Source organism: Phalangium opilio, unplaced genomic scaffold, assembly GCF_054372755.1.
Source record: "Phalangium opilio isolate 3A_F unplaced genomic scaffold, DU_Popi_V2 ptg000011l_1, whole genome shotgun sequence".
Classification (NCBI taxonomy): domain Eukaryota; kingdom Metazoa; phylum Arthropoda; class Arachnida; order Opiliones; family Phalangiidae; genus Phalangium; species Phalangium opilio.
Window position 1 is genome coordinate 4916520 of NW_028324147.1, and position 15401 is coordinate 4931920.

Consider the following 15401-nt stretch of genomic DNA (forward strand, 5'->3'; position numbering starts at 1 on the left):
CCCAAAAAACACCTGGAAAATTTAAAAAAAAACCTGCTTGGAGACTCATTTAATAATTCTTAGTTTCGTATTATATTATATTATATTATTATCATTATTTATTTTATTAATGTAAATTTTACTTTAATTTATAGAGATCTTTTTAAACAGGCCTTAAAACATTCCAGAAATGTTTCTCGCAATGATAGTTCCATAAAAATACTTAAAATCCAAGCCCATGAATGAATGAATGAACGAAACCAATTGTTATTTAGGGGGTTGTTGAAATCGAGGATGGGAGAGTATGAACAATTGGGAGATATTAGAGAAGAAAAAAAAATATTTTTAGGGTGGGGGAAACAAATAATCCTCATTTCTTATTTTGGGGCCTCAAATCTACAATAGTTTCACCTAACCGATCATTTTCGTTACTTAAACTGAACGCACTGTATAATAGATATGACATAAAACGTATAAGGGGGGAGTCGAACTGGGGAAAGCACCGGTTCCGCCGGTTGATTTTTAGAACAGCCCGCAGCCAATATTTTCATCCATGGGTTCCCCCGCTCTTGTTCCTTATGTACGTACGTACTCTTGACTTTCTGAAATTCGTTCGGAGCTGTGTAGTATAGTTGGTGAATCCCAGTTCCTTTCCTAGGAAGCGAATCCGAACTCGAGTCTCGAAGCAGCCAGCAGCAGGCGAAAAAAAGATAATTTCTTCTGCTTGTGTTTTAACGTTTATTTTTTTCTTCTTCATAATCTGGATTTTTGTGTAGAGATGAGCTACGTTCGATGTAGAAGCTCCTTGAGCCTCTTGGATTAGAATTAGAGTCGGATTTCAACGGTTTTCTCATTTGTTTGAATGGATCAAATTCAAATCTATTTTGAAAACTTAATTTTTTGGTGTCATTTTTTAAAACTACTTCGACTCCAATGAAATTTGCGTAGTTAATTTATTGCGATGATGTGAATATATTTATTATAACCTCGCGTATCTTAATTTGTGTTGTTGAATTCCGTTCGGTTTGTGTTGAATTAACTGAGTTTAAATGTTTTAATTGATAAGTTAATTAATTAACCGGGAAATATAGTTTAATCATAATGTGAAAAAAAAAATTAAAAATTATATTAGTTTTTGATTAAACGGAGGTACACACGCGAGTATGTTGTGAATTTGGATTAATTTGGATTTTAACTGGATTTAATTTAATTTGGCCTAATTGATCACTATTATTATTCGATACAAGATGGGTAACGCTTGTTGCAGGAATGCCACCTATACACCGACAACTTACTTGCAAAGGTAATGAATATTTTGCAATTTTTAATTACTTAATTAATTTTGAATTGATTGACTCAGTAAGTTTATTTGAAAAATAGTTTAGGTTTTTGTTATACTAGGGAAATTTCGGGTTTATGTGTATTTGAAGTATATTAACGCTAAAGTTATGAAATGGGACATTTTTAGAACATTCGGGATTCTCAATTGGTATTGCGGTATATAATATGTAGAATGTAACATTTTGGTTACGTTCCTGGCCGCCATTTTTAAACATGGCGGAGGGTTAGCATATTAAACCCAAACATTATAAAGCCCTTTAGAAAATGTACTGATTACTATTGAACCGGTGTGTACTAATTGTCATCAGTTCAAAACTTACGAACGCTATTCCTTAAATTAAGGAAAGTTTTTGCATTTGTGGCGGCCATTTTAAAAGATGGCCTCGGGTTTGACAAACATACTTTTGAAATATAAGCTTCCATTGATTATTATTAGTCATTCAGTCTGGACTTTTACTTCCATAGGTGTTAATTAATAATTAATTAATTTTGCGTTAATTAATTTTCGTTTACCACCTGGTAAGTGTTAATCCTACCGGTAGTACTTCATTGTATGTAAACCTAACGTTGGCATAACAACGTACCTGTAATTCTGCTCTCATTTAGTCTATCTAGTTGTTGAGTGCGTCATTAAATAACAAACTTAAAACGTAAGATAAGATATCACTTATAAAATTAACTGAACTGAACAGAACTGAACCCTGGCTTCCCTTATAGATAGTGTGCATGCACTAAAGGGGCTAGAGAAATTTCCTCCCCCTTTTATTAAATTTAAATTCAACCACGCTTCATCATTTAGGGACAGTTGCCAGTAATTTGTAATTAGAGCATCTCCTTTATGCAGGTTTGGAACTGAATTGAACTGAATTCTACTATAATATTCAGCCTGTTGTAGATAGCAACACTTGTCTAAGCACTATCTATCTATTGATCTGTATATAATTTTGTTTGATTGACTTAGTGTCTACCCTGAAGCTATTTCATATAAAACTATAAGTTTAATACGTTATTTATAGGTTAAAAGTTTTGTAACCGATAACATTAGTTGAACACGTTTTGTTATTGCGACGAATTAACAGTTAACCGATTATCGCGCAGCCTCTAGGTACAGGCCATCCATTCTAATCCATTAAATTCAGTTTTGTTTTTTATTTTTATCAAATGTGGAAAATAAGTTTGAAAAATATACAGATACAAAATGAATACGTCTTTAAGTTTTTTCCCAATTAAAGAAAAAATCTTTCCTTTTGAAGTTTAAAAATTACGAGACGAATTGGGAAAAAATAAATATAATGGGGACGTTAAGGAAGTTAGAAAAATTTTTCCAAATCACTCTCCTTAAATTTAAAGCGCTCTAAATAATTCACTCTCTTTTAACTTTTATTTTAACTCTTCCCTATTAACCAATTCGATTCTCCAATTTTTTAGTTTTTTTAGTAATTGTCCACGTATTGGGAATTGAGCTAATCTCCAACTGGAAAGCGTGATTTGAATTGAAATTGACTATAAGTTTTCTATAACGTTGCACGTGCACGTCGTGTATCAAAGTTTTTTTCAAACTGAGATTTCAATTTCAGTTGTGTTGGATAGGATATTTGTTAGTTTAATTGATAAGATTTTTCTGTTTGTTATTTGATATTATTTAATTTATTTTAGAGGGTTTAGTTGTGATTTCGGGTGGTTTTAGAGGGTTTAGTTGTGATTTTCCGTTGTTTTTTAGGGTTGCCTTGTTTTTGACAGTTTAGTAACAATTTCGCCTTGTTTTTGACAGTTTAGTAACAATTTCGCCTTGTTTTTGACAGTTTAGTAACAATTTCGCCTTGTTTTTGACAGTTTAGTAACAATTTCGCCTTGTTTTTGACAGTTTAGTAACAATTTCGCCTTGTTTTTGACAGTTTAGTAACAATTTCGCCTTGTTTTTGACAGTTTAGTAACAATTTCGCCTTGTTTTCGACAGTTTAGTAACAATTTCGCCTTGTTTTTGACAGTTTAGTAACAATTTCGCCTTGTTTTTGACAGTTTAGTAACAATTTCGCCTTGTTTTTGACAGTTTAGTAACAATTTCGCCTTGTTTTTGACAGTTTAGTAACAATTTCGCCTTGTTTTTGACAGTTTAGTAGCAATTTCGCCTTGTTTTTTTGACAGTTTAGTAGCAATTTCGCCTTGTTTTTTTGACAGTTTAGTAGCAATTTCGCCTTGTTTTTTGACAGTTTAGTAGCAATTTCGCCTTGTTTTTTTGACAGTTTAGTAGCAATTTCGCCTTGTTTTTTTGACAGTTTAGTAGCAATTTCGCCTTGTTTTTTTGACAGTTTAGTAGCAATTTCGCCTTGTTTTTTTGACAGTTTAGTAGCAATTTCGCCTTGTTTTTTTGACAGTTTAGTAGCAATTTCGCCTTGTTTTTTTGACAGTTTAGTAGCAATTTTGGGTTGTTTTTGAAATTTTAAGGTTTTTTTAAGCAATTTGAAATAATTTAGAGCATATAGGGATGTTTTGTATGTATTTAAAATAATTTAACGCAGAACTTATCAAATATATAACGAATATTTTTTTCTTTTAGTAACTTTCCGACCCCTTGAGTGTTACCCTAATTTCTAAAAGAATTTTAAATACTTTTAATATGAAATTATGCTAATTAGAAATACAACGAGCTCAATTTGCTGCTTGAATTTGACTTATGGCTATAACCTTTTTTTAAATGAAAATCGATTAGTAAAAAGTTTCCGTATTACACAAAACAATCGTTTAATTTTATAGTTATAATTTTTAATTGGGCGTATAAAAAATTGCCATCATTAAATCGATGTTACTGCCATGGTATTGGACTACAGTGTGAACTTGACCAAAAAAAAGAAATTATCAAAATATCCATTATGATTATCGTGTCTCCATCAAAGTTATCTGCAAGGGCTTTTCCCGAATAAATTTTAATTTAATAATTATACGTTTCAACCCTTAATGATGCGGGTGGCTCTCATCTTAATAATTAAAATAATTAACGAATTACAATATTTTTCATCGTAAGCCTTCTCTAGTTTCCCACGATTTTTGAGGAATACTCAAAACTTCTCAACAAATTTCTTGAATTTCGCAGCATTTTTAAAACGATTTGAAATTATTCTTTTTTTAATATCTTCAAGCTAATATAAATTAATATTAAAAACACGTTTAGTTTGTCCACTGATTTAGAGCTAATATAACGAGGTACTCCTTATCCTATAAACCTTAATATACAGGGTGTTTCTGATAAATCTGCCATAATTTAAGGTAAGGGGATGTTCTTTGGGAAATCAATTTTTTAGTCGAAAATAATAACTTCTATCTCCATTTTGTTTACCACAAGGGACACTGTTTCAAATAGAGTTATGATTTGATTGAAGTGTTTTAGGGATGGCCCCTTAATTAATTAAATTAGAAATCTATGTCTTAAATCAGTTTCTTAATTAAATTTAAGGGGTCATCCCTAAAACACCGTATCAAATTATAACTCGATTTGAAACAGTGTCCCTTGTGACAAACAAAATGGAGATAGAAGTTATACATTTTCCACTCAAAATTGATTTCAAGAACATCCTCTTTAAATTATGGTATGCAGACTTATCAGAAACACCCTGTATTATCTATCGCCTTTCTCTCTATTGGCTTTCAATCATTGGATATAATTTTAATTTATACAGTAAATTAAAATTGAAAAATTTCCCAAAATATTTTAAAAGTACTGGCATCTTCTTCATTCTTTTAAATATTTTCATTAAACTGGTTCCATGGCCTCTAACCGAAAATTCCATTATGAAGAAAGGTTTTGATTAATATAGTTTTTATAGATCTTCCTTTATATATTCTATAATGTCTCAAAACATTAAAAGTTTATTAAGTAAATTATTATACTCTGCCAATCATAAGCAGAGCGTAAAGGTGATATTTAAAATATTAAAATTCAATGAAAAAGTATTTCGAAAATAAATGTTTTTAATATATACCACCAAGAAGCGATATCTAGTTTACTAGGTAGAAGGTATAAATCCACCACATTTCCAGCTCCAGTCCAAACGTATAGTAGGTCCGGAGTTAATCCCCGCCTCTAAATTACAACCAGCATCTCATTGGTTCTTGAAAACTCACGTCAGCGCGACGCGAATGTCGAAAATTACAGTCATATTTACCGACTGAGGGGAGGCGAAATAGCCCGGCCTCCTTTTACGTCCCTCCCCCCTTGTATTTTGAAAGGGGGACTGCAGGACTATGGCGCGCGAATACTTAGGCATCTTATACCTTCTCCCTAATAAACTAGACATCGCTTCTTGATACCTCAATATCTGAAATACCTTGAACAGTAAGAGATTTTAAAATTGTTGTGAAATATCAAGAAAAAGTCCAGGATTGAACTGAAAATTCAGGAAATTAAAAACTAAAGATCAATAAAATTCGTTAGAGAAGAGTTTTTAATTCTATAATTTTTCTTCTGTAAAATAATAAATATTTGAAATACATATCATTTACAAAATTAATGAAGATGCATTGCGGAAATTAAATTAACTTAAGCAGACGACACGTGTAGGCCTTACTGCGAAGTTGACGACGTAGAAGGGCTATGGGGACTCATTAGATTATATATTTACTCGAGATGAAAGACTAAAGGGTATAGTAGAATTAACGAATTTAACTAAAACCGTTTTTAATTTTTTATGTTAGATATTTGTTGGCCGTTGTACCCTATAGCTAGCTTAACGGTGATGGTTTTGTAAGCGATGTTAGAAGAATTCAAGCGAGTATCCTGTGTCTGGCAAAATGAAAAGCGTCATTAAGCCCTATTTACTTTACAAATTTTCCTCCGCCATTGACATTTGGCAGGGAGCCCCAAAGGAATTGATTTATTTTAATAACTCTTTTCTCAAATATTGTAAATCAGAACGATGTACCTTTTATCTTAAAAAAGATTATTTGAAAGCCCTACCTTTGATTATTAGACATAACCCCTAATAAAATGTTGATCAACATATATTAGGTAACTAACTTAAATAATTTGAGTAAATTCCCCAATAACTTATTTATATTTAGGTTAATTTTAGTAACTTACATGACAGCCAACCTAATTACCCAAATATATTAATTTTTACTAAATTCAAAAACCAAATATATGAATTAAATTAACTCGTATTTTTTTTTAAACTAAGTCAGAAAGGAAAGTTTAGTGACTCCCAGAGCCTATTTGACTTCGTAATTAAAATTTGCATATTCAAATTAGATAGACAGACGTACATTTTAGCTTATTCATCATCCCACTTTTTATCCAGATTATAAAGTCATCTTTTTTCACCAGGGGTCGAATAATTTTGTTTAAGCCTCGTCATTTTATTGTTATCATCACCGAAATTCCTCAAACAAAACGTAAAAATTAAAAGAAAAAATAAATAAAACAGAGAAAGGAGTTTCATTTTTTTACATCATTTGACTTTTTAAAATGACTTGATTTTCCTGTCTTTGTGACGCGTGTACCTTGCGTAACAAAAGAGATTTTTTTTTATTTCTTGCTTCACGCGATTCAAATTTTCATTTTAAAGAATTACAAGACTTTTTTTCTTACTTATATTATTTTATTAAGAAAGTGTTTTGGGGGCAAATGAATTTTTCGTTTCTTACGATTATTCTTTGTTATTTGGTAGATAAATCTTTGACATGTCCTTATTTTTTTTGTTATTATTAAATAACTTTTGATTATTTTAATGGAATTTTTGATCCCTTGAGGAGGATATCGACCCCGTGTTAATAAGGATTGATAATGATGATATTAAAAGTTTCTATGACAGACCCATACTTTTGTTTTTTTGCCTTATGGTAATTTATATCTGTATGCCCAATCCCAAACTTCTTTACCTTATTAACCTGAAACAAATTTTCAACACGTATTAAGAAGTGTTTTTGCAAATCGGCGGCCATTTTGAATAATGGCGGCTGAAAATGTAGAAACCTACCATAAATTTAAACAGATTTTATTCGTATTTAGTTTACTATGTGGTTTCTAATAACCCATTATAGGCTTTATAACTTTTGGGATTGAATACGGCACCATCTTTAAAAATGGCGTCCTAGAAAAGTAACTAACATGTCCCGATTCGCAACCCCGTTCGAGTTTGTTGCTAGTACATAAATAGACAGCGTATTAAATAAATTAGGTAATTAGATGCGTACTTGCTGGTTTTAATTACTTTTATAACTAACATTAAAATATATATTATTCAAATTATGAGGGTAGTAAATATATCTCAAAAACTGGATGAATTTTTTTCAACGTAAATATGAAATTAATAGGGGTAAATTATACAACTACCTGTAACATAAGTTCAGAGATCATAACCTAAAGTATACTTCGATCTCACCTTTGGCTGTAGACGCCATTTAAATGAGAAGCAAACGACCCTTCTCTCAACCTCTTCTCGAACGAACGAATCAGAGAAGGGCAGTTTTATTGAAGATCAAAGGTTTCTAAAAAAATAGTACTTTATGGTGGCGGTCCAAACGTTATTTCTTGGTACTAAAACAAACTATATGACGGTCGTGAAGGTAATCACGTGCAGAGGGGGATCGACACTATTCTGAGAGTAAAAGGGGAGTTTCTCTTATTACACGGCGATAGGAAGCTTCAATGAAGTACACTTTATGCTTTCATCCATGCACTTTTGGAACCATAGTAACAATCCACCGTTATGCAAATATTTAGTATTATAATTTATTGGCTGTTAGACGCAACCCATTGTTTCATTTTCGACTTTATTTATACGTGGCACGCGTCAGGATTAAATTACCACTAAATACTCTTACAGAATGGTCGACCTATCTTTAAACAATGGGGTCCCGTGCGAATTATTCAAATTATTTAATTTTAAATAAGGGATTCCATGCAAAAGCCGCGACATCAAAAGGGTCATTGTACTGTTTTGAAAAATATATTTGGTTCCATTTTTCCAATATCCCGGAGAAATTTTTCTTCCAATAGTAGACCTTATATATCCCTTAGTGTCACTCAGGGTAATTAAACTTTTGAGGGGAAACCGATGGCTTGTGACGATGGCCTCAAAAAAGAAAAAAGAAAAACCTTATTGTCAATTTTTAGGTATTGTCTTTTGAGAAAATGTAAAAAAAAAAATATTATCCTCTATTTACGGACTTTTGTTTAAAATAGTTAGGTAAAACTAATTTTAAAATTCGCGGGTTTCGTGTGAAGTTTTGTTGAAAAAGGTAGAGTGCACCTAAAACACAAAACGATATAATGGTCCCAAGAACCAAATTCTCTATTTACAAACTCAGTGACAATTTAGGAAAAACTATCCTCTATTTACAGGCTTTGTTTAAAATAGTTAAGCCTAATTTTCAATTTGAATGGTTAGCAAAAATAAAAACTAACATTTTAATATAGCTAATATTTCCAACTTTCAATTTAATCACTACTAACTTTGACCCCTAAAATCGGACTTATTCTAAGAGTTCCAGTTATTAATGCTTACCTTTTTAGCCCATAAAAACAAGGCTTAAGTCCTACTTAACCTACTACCTCTACTCATTAAGCCTTGGCACATGATTGGAAATTATGAGATTCAGTGAATCAATATTCATAATTACGCAAGATTCGATTCAATAAATACTTTCTATTTAAATAAAGTCCACGGGAGGTTTATATTTTAGGGATAAATAAATTGAATACTTCCGTTGTGAAGCCCCTAGCTTTCTCCCATTGAATTATGCATTAAATCACGGAATAAATTAAGACCTCACCACCATCCGTATTAACACACGTGACCCATATTCGACTGATTTCTTATTGGGGGCGTTTAAATACAACGTTAATATTGTACACTAGCGCCATGCACGAACCTTACTATAGGCATAAGTTTATAAGATATGTTCCTTCCATAAGTATGACACTTCCTATACTTCGTAATAGAGACTTACAACTCGAGATAACTAGTTCGAGAACGACGGAAGCGAGAATTGAAGTCCTACACTCGGTGGTGGTTAATTTTGCAGGACTTCCATCTAGCTCCTATTTAGCCTACATTACTAAGCCCAAATTTGACAGCAGCGCCTCACCAGGCGTACTTCGCTTTACCTCGAATCTATGACCTACCTCATTCACTTCATGACAAGCTCCAGTTTCTAAGTTACCAGAGATTAACAAACTTATGGTGAACATATCTTACAAACTTATGCTATAGGCAATAATGACAGCGCACGTTGCCACTTAGATTTATATTAAGATTTAAGATCCTATAAATGAAATCCATTTTGAAACGACAATAGATCGTTAAATGTTGTTATAAAGACTTTTATTTATCTCTAATGACCCACTAAAGACATTACTCTAGTGATGTGTTCAATGGGTTATATTTAGACACCTTTTTAACGGTGAATTTGTTACAACAACAATGGGGTTACTTTGTGATGATGACGACGTCGCTGGAATGCATATTTAAAAATGTTTTGAAGGACCGATGACAATTGACAATTGTGATTTGTAATAAAAATAAAATTAAATTTGGTTCTTTTCGAGTTTGACACGGTTTAGTGCGCCTAGTATTGTTTTTGTTATTCCTAATCTAGTCCCAGTATTCAAATTATATTTATGCAGGAACTTGGGTTAGTTAGGGATTTGGAAAATGTCAGGGATTTGAAAGTTTTTTCCCTAAAATGTCAGGGATAGGTCAAGGATTTCGTTTGGTACATCAAACCATGATTCGATCAAAATGTTGATAAAACTAATTTATCGTTATTGGTTTTTGAAGCAAATTAAAAATCTGCTCAAAAAAAATATAGTAAAAATTTACTAAATTAAAAACCGAAAATAATTCAAGTAAATCAGTCCTTTAAATACATTGACCACACTCCACACTCTGAGTCTGACTATATTACATTTCTAGCCACGGTAGAACTGTTTTTCGGTAAACACGTTACTCAATTTAATATGCAAATGAGGTTTTATGACACGTGAATTTAAACGAATCGTATAAAGCAAACAAATTACGTTTTTTAATGATCATGTATTTCTTTCAAGGTCCTTTAAATGACCTTTAAAATTTAATCCTTACTTCTTCCTTGTTCTAAAGATGCTTAAAAGATGGAAAAACAAAACCTTAATAGCGAAGGTTTAAAAGTTTCCTGTAGGAAATTTACCTGAAATCGTAATGGGTAAATTAAATTTCTACGGACAAAAATAAAACCATTGGCTATTAAATTCGATATGACGTTGGTCAGTAGAATTAATGACGAAAAACATCCAAATTGTGACGATGTCATGAAGGAAAAAATATGTTTTTACAAACTCATCACGTAAAAGATTGAAAAATTAAAAAAAGATTAAGTGAAATTTGGATTTTTACAATGGTATATTAAGTGAAAGTGATTTTTCTTTGAGGTATTTTTAATGGATATTTTGCCCTTGAAATTTTCCCAGCTGGGTTAGTTTGATATCTTTTAATTATTCGCGTTTTTAGGCGTAATATGCAGTGATATTAAGCCACATCACTATAAATTCATAAGATATTTTCCATAAGTTTATCACTGGTTACAAACTGAAGCTTGTCATAGATTCGAGGTAAAGCGACGCCTGGTGAGGCGCTGTCAAAGGCTTAGAAATGCAGACTAAATAGGAAGATGGAAGTCCTGCAAAATTAACCACCGAGTGTAGGACTTCAATTCTCGCTTCCGTCGTTCTGCTAGAACTAGCTCGAGCTGTAAGTCTCTAGAGTATAGCATTGCGAAGTATAGGTAGTGTCATTCATACTTATGGAAAATATCACTTATAAACTTATGTAAGGTATCACCCCTTTATAGCTCTGACTCATTACGTCTTAATTTACGTATACATTTCTTGATTTAGGCCTAGCACCCGTAAAGTTTTAATAAAAATAATTTTATCCCAAGGTCGATGGCGCGCGCGTTTTGCAGACGCTTGACTCACGAGCGTACCTAATTATTACCGTCATCAATAGACGATTTTGATTGGTTGATTTCATTTACCTTTCTTTTGCCTTTTCATCGTCTGTTAGGTCTGACTAATTTACCTATGATGTTTGAAAGAAATTAAATCATCCGCCTTGGGGTAGACTATTTTACTTCTTCTTTAGTATTTAGCAACGTGTTCGTCCAAGCAAATCGAGGCTGTTCGAAAGTTATTAGGCCAATTCGTCTATCATTTTATACAATGTGTTCGTTCATCTTAATAGAGTCAATGATGTTACTATTAAGGAAAGGTAAAAGAAAAACTACGTGTTAATCGTGTATTAAGTCTTCTATGTATTGAATGAATGAATATGAATATGGATTAGATTTTATTTTTTTCGTGGTCACTATATCTAGGGTGTCTATAGTCTGATACACTTGACTTATGTTTAAAAGTGTTTTGGGGGAAAATTAACACTGAGATTTAGGTATACTAGTACTAAAATTATCGTGAGAAAATTGTACTAGACTTGTGTTCGGAATTAGTAATGATTTGATATAACTTATTTATAAATATAAATGAATTTAATTAATAATTTGATAACTCTGGCATAAATTAAGGGGGATTTTCTTTGGGAAAGAATACTCCTTCCAAGCTTGCAACTGTAGATTCCCCACACATTCACTTTAACAATTAAGAGAATTAAAACTTATACCTGAATTCATGTATTATTTATAATCTCACAATTAAATAAAATTCATAGTTGAATGAATAAATTAATTAAATCATGTAAAGGTATTTAATATAGATGACGTCAGATAATAAATATTCACTGCAGGCAATGAAGGTGACCTTCAATTTAACCCGAACAATATTCCGTTCATTTAAAAGTAATTTAAAAAAAACACCATTGAATAAAATGAATGAAAATGTTCTTCTCAAGAAGGAAGCTACGGTGAAGGAAAATTCTTAAAAAAGAAAAGAAAAGATAATATACTTTTTGAATTTGAACTGCAAAAGGGGGGAGGGACAAAGGCTTAGTAATTTCTTGATGTTCCCTTTGACGAATTCAATCCCACTATATGTACGTGGGAATTATTCTCGGTTTCCTTTTACACTTGGTGTCATTACATAACACAACTTTATGAAGTTAAGTTTTAAATATAGTCAATAAGAAAAGAAAAAGTTATATTCTTTTAAAAAATTTACAATAAAACATTTACTGGCTTCAATATTTAGTGCGATGTGTTAAACATTCCTTAATTGATTAGCTGTGGTAACGAACGAACTAATTATGAGGTAGGAATCTTTAATTATACGTTTTAAAGTAGAGAAAATATAATACATTGTTTTTAGGCAAGGAGTATTGATACCATTTACTTGTACCAGGAGGTGAGTCTATTTTGTGATGTACTTTGTCCGCTAATTAGCTTGGTCTCCTGCAGTGTTACTGGTGTCAATACTCTTAATCTGAAAACTATGAATATTAATTAGCTTAATGTCAAATTTAAGGACTAATATAGTAAACCATTAAACAAGTTTATGAAGTTTTCTTGATTGTTTAAAATATTTCGTTATTTGAAAATTCATAGGAAAATGTCTCATGTGTTGTCTATTTATTTTAAGCCTTTGAAATTATAACCTAGCAACCTAAATTAAGTATTTAAACCCTTTTAAGTCTGTCTTTAGGGGCACGTAATTGATGTATTAATTAATCTTATGGGCGTCTTAACGTTTGTTAATCTCATGCGGTTAATCTTGAAATGTCCAACCTAAATTTGCGGTCAAATTTTTACTTAATTTTCTTTAAAACCTATGGGTTACGGTTATATTTATAGACTGAGCAGTGAGGATAATGCGGAAGGGCAAAAAATGTTCTGTGTAAATTTTGTTATGATAAGTTTTGTAACTTAACTTGGATGACCGCCTATGGGCTTTTTACGATTGCTATCTAAAGAGGGAATTCATGTGTTCATTAATCAAATCTTAAAGTTTTAGGTTTTTTCCTAAAAAAAAATACATGTACTTATTAATAATATGTAATGAATGATAAGATAACATGAGGGAATAACCATTATAACCTTTTAATAACGTCAGGTGTATTCTAAAATTTAGTATTAATATATTAGTTCTTAATTAGTATTAATATATTAGTTCTTAATTAGTATTAATATATTAGTTCTTAATTAGTATTAATAATATTCGTTAAAATTACGTCATGCCTCGAAAACTATCATAACAAATGGAAGGTAGTGTTTTACGAATGACCCCTTAAATTTAATTAGCACTGTCTGTCTTTCAGTTTCTAAATAATCCGTTAAACTGTCATTCATAACTTGTTAAGGGTTGGCCCTTGTGAGTGGGGAAAAAATATCATATATGTTACATTTTTGACTCAAATTGCTTTCCCCCATAAAACGCCGCTGTTCTTCGGTTCTATAATTATCTTTTTTTTGTAACACCCTGTATGTATATTGCAAACTTATTATATTTATATATTTATTTATGATAAAAACAGTAGTAAATAAACAACAAACAATAATAAAATTGTGCAAAACGAGAAATCGGTGAACCGTTTAATAATTTGAGGGTTAAACTCGATCAATTATCTAACCACCAGTAATGGAATGGTTATATGTGGAATTACAGAGTGATTAGCCCCTTGCCGAATAAACTAAAGTAACTATCCCCTCGATTAGAAACGGGTCGGGATTAAAATAATCTAATATGAACTGAACCCAAATTTATATAAGCTAAAACATTTCCAAGGAAACGGCGAAACCCTTTTCAAATCAATCAAATTCTTCTGTATTTTTTTCTGTTAAATATCACAGCATCCTCGTCCCACGTAAGGATAGGGTTAAATTCTCTATATACTTATGCAAATTTAGTGTTTTTTGAAATCTTAAGGTCTTCCGGAATGCGGAGAGAGAGAGAGAGAGAGCAAGACCGGAACCGAACCGACATTATTAAAAACAAAACATTTTTTGGCATTAGAATTAGACACAGTTGGAATTATCTCGAGAAGTCAATGAAATTTTGAGAGAAAAATCTTGATATATATATATGTATATATTCTTTCTCTTGAAGGGTTATTTAACCTTGTACGTGTGCATTTACTTCGTACTTTGCTACGCTACTCTGCCTTAAATCGTAAATGTTTAGTTTTGACATAAGTAATATAATAATCATAAGTATACCGCTGGTTATTTTATTATTCAATAAGGTCTGCATGGGCTGCTATACAATTTTGAGTGGCGGGAGAGAGTGTAAAATAAAATTCAAGTTCGATATTGTTAACTTAATTATTATAGTAAATTAATTTATTAATTAAGACCTTCGGAAATTTCGATTTGGCGTTCGCCCATCCCTAGCTAGGTTTTAATGCTAAATTATTTGAGGAAATTATCAAAGGAAGCGTATAATTTTCACCTTTAATATATAGAAACAGGGACGGAAATAAGCACAATGTAGAATAAATTTTTAACAAAATGTCCGAAGCGACAACGTTTAGAAAATTGAATAACTGAAAATTTCAGATTTTAAAATGCTTAGGTCTAATTCTTATACTCAATGTCTAATTTCAATTATTTATTGTGAAAATTCGAGTCTGTTTCACTGATCAAAAATGAAAAACAGAAGAATTTTTTGCTTATTTCCGTTCCTGAGTAGAACCACTTTGTGAAAGAAATGCCCCTTTTTTGGTCCGTCGTCTGCTAGTTTTTTTCTAAGCATGCTTCCAACTTTTCTCCCATAGGCCTAACTATTTAACTTCAAATTACCAATTGTTTAAAATATTTGAAAGGAAAATAAAAAGAATGCGGAAACTACTTCCTATACCTTTTTACGGAAACAGATCACAAAAAACCAATTTCCTAATTCCCATTTTGAACTTACTTATTCTTCGTATATTACTTTTACAAAAGCTTTTAGTACATACATTCGGAATCTTTTTGTTTCTACGCTTGGTGTATACCGGAACCGTGAGATTTTTAACTTGACTAGATTTATTTTCTTAAATTTTTTTTTATTTCTTTTAACGTGATGTCGTTAAAGCGTTAAGAAACCCATTACGCATTTAACATCCAAACTTTTCTCTCCTCGGATTACTTCTTTTGAAGTTTTTCTTTATTTTTTTACTTTTTGGTGA

At 31.4% G+C, this 15401-nt stretch overlaps 1 protein-coding gene across 2 annotated transcripts in view; it reads left to right on the forward strand.

The window, feature by feature from the left end:
* LOC149709995 (uncharacterized) overlaps window positions 1–15401 on the forward strand; it is a 106859-nt gene that overhangs the window by 39988 nt on the left and 51470 nt on the right. Inside the window, exon 1 of one of the 2 annotated variants that reach the window (XM_089858618.1) lies at window positions 594–1282. The exons of the other annotated variant lie outside the window; for it this stretch is intronic. Coding sequence (XP_089714744.1) covers window positions 1227–1282 — 56 coding nt within the window. The 5' untranslated portion in view covers window positions 594–1226. Of the gene's footprint in view, window positions 1–593; window positions 1283–15401 lie in introns of those variants that run through there. 2 annotated transcript variants of the gene reach the window in all.